Below are 9,075 nucleotides of genomic sequence, written 5' to 3'. Positions count from 1 at the left end.
TTATACATACATACATACATAGAGAGAGAGAGAGAGAGAGAGATGCTTTAGCTTTGTTCATTTCTATATTGGATTATTCATATATAAAGGCACATAGCTACTTATTAATTAGTGATGAAAGTGCTATATTGCGCTTTCTTTCAAACAAGATTGAAAGAAGTACGTTTCTTTTTTGTATATTTTAGACATGCGAATATGTGTTTGCTGATAAGCGGTAACCCACCTTGCACAAATATATGGAGTATTCCATGGACCAAAAACATTCTCTTGGCCCCATGTGTTTTATTGTTGTGCAAATGTATGAGGTAATTCTCGAAAACACCAAAGTTCCTTGTTGATGCATACTAACTTAAAATGAGAATGCCTTAATCTAACTTAAAGTGTTCAACATTGAGTATTATTCATGAGATATTTATAAAGTTTTCTTATATTTATTTTTTGAATTGTGTGAAAAAAGTGTTAAAGAATCATCAACTTGGCAAATGTCTTGGTTGCTAGGACTTATCAATCTCTGATACGAAGTGTTTCTTAACACTTTAAGTACTTAAACGAACAATAAATGTAAGACCCAATAGAAGTAGATGTTATCGAATGAGTGCATTTTTGCCATGCTTAATAAAGTTGAATTGCTTGGAGCATTGACGAGGCTTGATCCTATCCACGTAAATTTGTTACATCAATTTACAATATTTATCAATATATATGCAATGTAGCAACATTATCATAAAAAAACAATAACTCAAATGTCAATGCAACATCATATTATGATTGTATCATTATAATGGGAGTGCAACAATGGAAGAGGCAATGTAACCTAGTGGTGACTCCCCTATAGGTCTCAATAAAAGAACTTAGAATAATATAAACATGATTGTGTTTATTGATATAAAAGCAGTATTTTGCCTTTAGAGAATTTTTATAGAGCATTATTTCAAGAATGTTTGCTTATACCCAAAATGGCATTTTAAACATAAGCACAAAGCTTCAAGGAGTTATTGCTTGTGTTAGTTGATGATGGAAGTAAACTTTTCCATTTCTAAGCAATCGGCATTGTCGAAGTTGTCTTATATTTTGAAATTTTGGGCTCAATAACTTTCTCGCACTTACTATTTACTTTTGTTAGTGTTCGCATTACAGTTTCCTTCAATAGGAAGTTGACATAATTTATTTAGATTGTGACATATAATGTGGTCAATTTCTTGAAATTAACAAACAAAAATATTTTCTTTTTGTTGAGAGACAGAGAAATGATGATGATGCATTATCTCTCTTGAATGTCTAGTAACATGGGCTATGGATAATGGGACCCAAGACAACATTTCAATAGAGTCTCCTTTGAAGAGAAACCACAAAATGTTCATCCATTTCTCCTAAAGATGCTCTTATACTTCAATTGAGAGCATACATATGAGAGACAGACAGATAGACAGAGAGATGATGTTGATGTATATTGGTAATGTAGAAGGCAAAGAAACATAACCAAATATAACTTAGGAAGCATTCTCTTAACTATTGTTATAATTGTTAAAGAAAAGCATAAAGAAAGTAAACCCATTTCTCCTCTTCATAGGCATGATGTGTCTTCTCAAGCTCCCCCACCACTTTGTTTTTAGAGCTCGTTTACAATCCATAATTGCTTTGGGGATGAGCCCATTTGCAATCCATCGCTTCGTCCCTTTTCAGAGGTGAGATTGGCTTAGGATCTTGGGATTAAAACTTTGCTAGTTGGGACCTTTTTTTCCTTTAAAGAGATTAAAACTTTCAGAGATGAGACCTTTTTTCTTTCCTTGAATGAGATTAAAACTTTTCTAGTTAGGATGTTGACTTGTTAAACACAATTATTGATGTTATAGGGGGTGGTTGGGTGGAGGTACTCCCTATGTAAATCACACTTGTCATTTGCCATTGCCAAAGAAGTCATTCCATGTGTGAGAGACAAACGTCTTGACTTCTACAAGAGACCAAAGATTATTGATGGGAAAAAGCTAAACTTGGACCATATGTCGAGTTGGGGATCTCATAGATTCATGACTTTGATGCCATGCTCTAAACACCACCGACCCAACATGTATACACAAAGAGAGAGAGAGAGAGAGAGAGAGAGAGAGAGAGAGAGAGAGAGAGAGAGAGAGAGAGAGAGAGAGAAACAAAGAGAGGTAACCAAAAGAGAGAGCCCATAAAGTTGTAATACAATTGCTAAGGTTACTCAATGGAGACTAGAAGTTCATGTGTTCAACTCCTACATTCATTGCGGCATCTAGTAGACTAATGTGATTTGAGCTCATGTGCATAGTTTACTAAAACATGGCTTGCCTCAAATAAAGCAAACAAGTGACAAGAACTCTCACGTTTTTTCAAGTAAAAGTGCCATTACATGACAAAAAGTGAAATCAAGTTGCAGTGGTCCTTCTTGGGGCACTAGCCTAGAAAGTGTAGGGTGGTCTGTAAGCTTTTTTATGAAGTCAAGTCACCTTTAGAAATCAAAGACTACCATATCCAATGATGAGAAAAACTTCGAGGGAGCCTTTTCAAGATCGTAAAGGGAAGTGAAGTGCTAGTTAATATCAAAGCAATGCATGAGAGGTAAAGTTTTTTGGAATAACCATTGAGAGCTCAGGGTTCCCATCATGTATTTGATTATTGCAAAGACAATAAGTCATTGAGATGTTTGAAGGATCTAGGCAATACTCATACCTGGGAAAGGACCATGTAGTAGATGGCTCTAGCCCATTCCATGCTACACTAATGAAGCAATAATACTTTTTACTTTTTTCAATGTAGAAATGCACAAGCACAGTAGGAAATGACATCTCTTCGTCATCTCCTCTACCTTTTAATACTTTTGCCTTCTATTTTATTACGATATAAACAAATAACCAATCAAAACAAAGATGTATATCTATTCCATCAACATGGCCTTTCGACTCTAGGCACAAGATGGTGGGACCAACTACAAAAAACTATAAATCTTCTTTGGCCTAATGTGAATATGCCTTTTCAAATGTGTAACCTTTGATTGGATAGGCATAAATTATAATCTTAATGTTCTACAATTGCACATGTACTAGAATCCAACCTAACATTGACTTCAGAACGTGTTCCTTGTAAGGGAAGCACCCTATCGAGACTTTGTATAATGTCACTGTCAAATTGCAACCGAGATACGGAAAAGAGTCAAGCAAGGCAACAATATGATCGTCATAAACTTACATTTCACAACTTGTGGATGTGTTTTGCTCAATTTGCGGAACTAAGGACATAGTGAATGGCTAGCAAATGAATAATCAATGAACAACCAAAAAAATTACATGCCAACCACAAAGGGCAATCATAAGCACCAAATGGCATACAAGTTGTGCGAGACATTGTGCAATTCATAATTGGCTACATGCATGCCAATTTGAAAACACAAGAAGCTTCACTAATACGTTGCTTATATCTACATTCTTAATAGAAGGGAGATCTTAAGCCTCCAGATGTGTGCATGTCCACATGAGAATGGATCGTTGTAGTCATGCATTGCTCGTATATATGTATATGATTCCATAAGAGATACAAAGGGTTAATGCTCGCACCATCCAACAAGAAGTCTAGTGTTCCAGAAAAAAAACTCCCTCATTCACAACAAGTATTGACATAAATGTAGAAAAAGATTCTTATAACTTCTTATTTTCCCACAATTCCACATTATTTTATACATGAGAAAGACAACTCGGCTGATTGTCGAGATTAAAAAATATAAAAACACCCCCAATTCTAGAGTTTGGATAGGTTTCACATGAGAGTTACAATGGATGGTGTATGTTTATTTATGTGTCTATTTGCATGGAAATTCTAGATTGGAGGGATATGTACAGTACAAGAAGTTTGATAAAAGGAAAAAAAGGCTATAGTCACTAAAATGTTGCTTGTTTTAAAAAACGTATTGTTTGTAAATTTCCATAAAGGGAGCTTTTCCGATACAACAATCTAGAATCTAATCTAAAATGATCAGACAAACACTAAGGAATATATTCTCAAACACAACCTGGGGGGTGACTGATTCGAGATAGGCGCACAATTGTAAGCCCACTCCACGTGTGCGATTGGGCCATCCATTCCAGGTGACATACATACACACTCTTACACGACCACGAGTAGAGCCTATAACAATTCCATTGGGCAAAGGAGACAAGAGGAGGTGCTATCGTGCGCGGGTGCGTGTGTTGTATGTATAGGCACGAAAACACCAGCACCAGATAGAAGGGGGTGGAGGTGTGTGCGGCAGGCAGTTCCATGTCCAAGAGGCACAACATGGGCAGGGCAGAGGGGAGGCAAGCCAGAAGAGGCTTCGGTCGAGTGAGAATGAGTGAGTTGGTGTGAAGTGTGGTGGTGCGTGTTCGAGATTTGCCGGGGTAGGGAACATCGAAAGATCGAGATGGGTTCCGAAAGGACAAGGAGAGAGAGAGAGGGCCCTCTTCTTCTCCTATCTCTGGAGATGATCTCCAAAAAGCTCTAAAAAGGAGTGCTAGGGGGGCGGGGTTAGAAGTGTGCGTTTTAAAAAGTGAGCACCACCCCCAAAAATTAAAGCAAACGCAAAAATAAAAGAGAGTTAAAAAAACAAACCAAGCTAATAGATAAATATAAATAATAAATAATAAATATATAGATAAGGTCTAAAGATAAACATAAAGATAAATGTAAAAACAATATAAAAATAAAAATAAAGATATATTGTATAAAAAAATATAATGTAGATAAAAAAGATGTAAATAGGTGAATATAAATAGATAAATAGGAGTAAAAATAGATACGTAATAGAAAAAAGCAGAAAGAGAAAAAAGAAGAAGAAAAGAAAACGAGAGAAAAGAAAGAAGGGCACATGCAGCAGAGGGGCGGGACAAAAAAGCAAAAGCAAAAAAAAGCAGAAGGGGGGGGGGGACCACGGGCTCGGCGAAGGAGGCTGCGCCACGTGGCGGCCGATGACGTGGGCACGGGGGCGCCAGCGAGGACAAGCGCGAAACGCGGGAGCCCACGTGACGGCCCACCTCTCTCTACATTCTCTCTCTAGTCTCTCTCTACATTCTCTCTCTATCCTCTCTCTACCTTCTCTCTCTAGTCTCTCTCTGCCTCTTGCTGCGGCTGCCTCTGAGTTCTCTCTCTACTCTCTATGCGTTTGCTTTTATGGCTGTCTTTGAGCCGAGCCGAGCCGAGCCGAGAGCCTTATCTCTCTCTCTCTCTCTTCTTCTTCTTCTTCTTCTTCTTCTTCTTCACCATCATCAGATTCTTCTCTGCAGAGAGAGACCCCCCCCTCCTTCTCTCTGTCTTCTTCTTCTTCTCCATCAGATTCTTCTCCTCTGCAGAGACCTCTGTCTGTCCGTCTGTCTGTCTGTGGAGTTCCTTCCTTGCCCTCCATGCCGTACCGGAGCATCCCCCCTCCTGAAGATATCCTCCCCCACCATCGCTCCTCCTCTGCTTCTGCTTCTGTTTCTTCCTCCTCCTCCTCCTCCTGCTTTGATGGATCTGGCCCCTTCCACCATCGCCATCGCTACTTCTGCGCCCCTTCCTCCGCCGACCTCAACACCAACACCAACACCCCCACCCGCCCTTCCCGATTGGCCCGTGCCCACTCCTCCGATCTCTCCCTCGATTGCAAGTCGCCTGAGCGAGACGGCCACATAGGCGATTCCTCCCGACCTAATTCTAATTCCGACCATCGCCATCAAGGTAGCGTTGCGATCATGCCACATTCTGTGTCGGGCCCTCCCTCCTCTTCGCCTTCTTCTTCGGCCTCGCTCCCCATGGACATAGCCGCTTCCTGTGGCTCATGGCCACGCCCCCGTGATCTGCAGCCCCCTCCGCGTGTCAAAACCCTAATATCCTTCCCCACGAAAGATCACAGTGCGGCGGATGAATTGCGTGATGATGATGATGATGATGAGGAGGAGGCAGGCGAGGCCTGCGGAGATGTCCATGGAGAGCACATGGATGGGAATCTCTGTGCCCCTAGGGGTCTGAGGGATGGGAGCATAGCAGATGGAGCTGCTTCCATGGCAAACGAGTCTGCTGAATCTGATGAATCATCAGATGGAGATGGAGAAGATGGAGATGGAGATGGAGATGTGGATGGGATCTATGATGCAGATGATGATGCCGATGCAGAAGAAGAGCTGTTCCATGATTGTGATGATGAGGATTGGCTGGAGAATGGGCCTGCGGGGCGGGGCAACAGCAATTCTGTGCAATCGGGAGGCGGAATTGGGCAGCAGCAGCAGCAGCAGCAGAGGAGGAGGAGGCATCAGAATCTGGTGGGCCGGTGCCCCTCGCCCATCCATGTCCGCCGCCCATTGCAGCGGACAAGAACCCGGAGCCTCACGGACGAAGACCTAGACGAGCTCCGGGGCTCCATCGAATTAGGGTTTGGGTTTGGGCACGATGAGGATAGCAGCCTGAAGAGTACCCTCCCTGCCCTAGAGCTCTATTATGCCATCAATCGCCAGTATGCCGACTCCAAAGGCCGCGGCTCGCCCATCACTCCGCTCGAGCGGACAAGCAGCGCTGGAAGCAATGGGAGCACCTCCACTGAGACATGGCGGATCTCGAGCCCTGGTATGTGTCTCTTTTCTTTGCAGAGTGAATTGTAAGGGGGGGGGATCCCATCCTTATGTATGTGTGTATTGTGTCGATTTCTGAGTTGGGGGTAAGTCCATTTTTCGTCGTGAATTTTAGGGTTTTCGGAGTTTGGGTGTTCACACGGAATTGGTGCATTTCTCTCGGCAATTATCCGGTTGAACTAGGGTTTTTTGGGGTTTAGGTTTTCACGCCATCGAGCATTTCTGTCATATATATGTCCGGGGATTATCCAGTTGAACTAGGGTTTGGGGGTTTCTATCGGGTTTTCATGGGAAATTGAGCATTTTGGATATCTGGGAAGCCACGTTTCCTAATGAATTTTTAGATTTTGGGGTTTAGGTTTTCATGGAGTCTTGAGTGCGAGTTCTGTAAGTTGGTTTTAGGGTGAAGATCTCCCATGTTGGGGGGACATTAGTGTTGTTGAACATGCCATGCTATAATGCATGTTTAGGGTTCAGGGTTTCAAGGGGTATGAGCAGGTGAGTCTGCAGGAATCATTCCTGTTTTTTTTTTTTTTTTTTGTGAATTATAGGGGTTTAGGTTTAGGTTTTCATGTGTAGTCATCTACTAGCCCTAAACTATTGTATGTTGTGACCTTGTATACATGTTTAGGGTTTAGGATTTCCATGGGGTCAATTGCTTCTTTATTAGGGTAAAAAGAAGTTTTGGGTTGGGTGGGAATCCTTCATGTTGAGACAAAAGCTTTTAGGGTTTCGAGGGGCCGGAGTTCTTGTTCGTTATGCAGGGAAATTTTTAACATGGTTTAGGTTATTCACAGTTCTTATTTGCAATGCAGGAAGATTTTTAACATGGTTTTAGGGTTTAGATTATTCATGGAACGCCGGAGTGTTTGTTTACCTTATTTGAGGAGTTACTTAGGCATGTAGGTTCCAAGACACAAGATTTCCATGGGGTTTCCGCATGTAATTGAACCCAATTTTTTTGCTTGAACGTGCTCCTTAAGCTTGGAAGCAATTAGGTTTAGGTTTAGGGTTTAACGAGGATGGAAGGCTCCTTCCTTTGCTATTTGTACAAGGTTGAACCCAATTTTTTTGCTTGAACATGCTCCCTAAGCTTGGAATCAATTAGGTTTAGGGTTTAACGAGGATGGAAGGCTCCTTTGCTATTTGTACGAGGTTGAACCCATTTTTTTGGCTTGAACATGCTCCCTAAGCTTGATAGCAATTAGGTTTAGGGTTTAATGAGGATGGAAGGCTCCTTTGCTATTTGTACGAGGTTGACCCAATTTTTTTTTGCTTGAAAATGCCCTAAGTTTGCAAGCAATTAGGTTTAGGGTTTAACGAGGACGGAAGGCTCCTTCCTTCCTTCGCTATTTGTATGAGGTTTAGGGTTTAGGGTACAATAACATGTTTTGTTTTGCTAAGCATTTCCTTTGGCTTTCTTGTAGGGGACCATCCGAGCCGAGTGAAGACGCGGTTGCGGCATTGGGCACAAGTGGTAGCATGTTCGATCAAGCAGAGTTTCTAGAAACCCTAAAAAATTTGTTTTTTCGTTTGTTTTTTCAACAACTCGTGTCCGAGACTTAAAATCGCACGGCACGCTTCTTTCGAAAGACCCGATCCTGAAATTTGATTTAATGACCCGATCTCCTCTTTTCTTAGACCTAATGAATTTGTCTTCTTTTCTTCCGATTTGTAGCCATTATTGTTGTTGTTGTAGCAAGAGGATATATGACCAAAACAGCTTCCATTCATAGCCATTGCACGAACAATGGTATAACTCTAACCCCCGTTCATTCTCCCCTAACCGACTAACCTATCACACATGGAGAGATCCTTTACCAATGTTTATACATATCTTCTTTCTTTTAGTGCTAGTGGAGAGCTTCCAAGGCATTGTACTCTTTAATGTTAATGCAGAAAATATTATTGTTTCCCCTTCTCTAGCTTCTCCTTCACTTTGCCGAGAAAAACCATTTGATACAAGACACGTCATGAAGGTTTTTAATTCCTCTATTTACTCTAGGTTAAATGCTACCGAAACCATAACCCAATGTAAAACTCACTAGCATCTTAGGCGCCAACCATAACCATAATGCATTGGTTGGTAGCTTACCCTATTGCAATAAGGTGCAATCCTATAGCCATCTTTCTATGTATGGAAGTCCTCTTGTAAAAGGGTTTGGAGGCACACATTGCAAAGCCATATTTGACACAAAAAGGGTTTAAGGAACATCTCATAGTCATATTCGACACATTGGGTGAGCATAAAAGGGGGTTTAAGGCACATCCGTGTATAAAAGGCACATCCCATGGCGATATTCGACTTATTTGTCCATATATGTTGGGGAGCATAAAAGGGGTTTATTGTACATTCATCTATAAAAAGGCACATCCCATAGCCATATTTGAAGTGAGGGTTTTCTTGATCTAGTGAAGTCGAAATAGGCTCTTTGTGATGTAAATTTTTTAGTCCATGGTTTTGCATGCATTTACAATTGGA

General features: G+C 41.2%; 1 protein-coding gene across 1 annotated transcript; it reads left to right on the top strand.

Annotated features, from left to right (window-relative positions):
- The first annotated feature begins 5,204 nt into the window (after nt 1-5,204).
- LOC147857597 (uncharacterized) lies at nt 5,205-8,261 on the top strand. The gene is made up of 2 exons (XM_087327837.1): nt 5,205-6,588; nt 8,021-8,261. Exons 1-2 carry the CDS (start codon nt 5,394-5,396, stop codon nt 8,098-8,100), a joined length of 1,275 nt encoding a protein of 424 aa, XP_087183963.1. The 5' UTR covers nt 5,205-5,393; the 3' UTR covers nt 8,101-8,261.
- The last annotated feature ends 814 nt before the right edge of the window (nt 8,262-9,075 follow it).

Source organism: Azolla caroliniana, unplaced genomic scaffold (genome assembly GCF_043228905.1).
Source record: "Azolla caroliniana isolate FFs.n. ecotype wild unplaced genomic scaffold, voAzoCaro1.0.p SCAF_11, whole genome shotgun sequence".
Lineage (NCBI taxonomy): Eukaryota > Viridiplantae > Streptophyta > Polypodiopsida > Salviniales > Salviniaceae > Azolla > Azolla caroliniana.
This window is presented reverse-complemented; position numbering and strand designations above follow the sequence as displayed.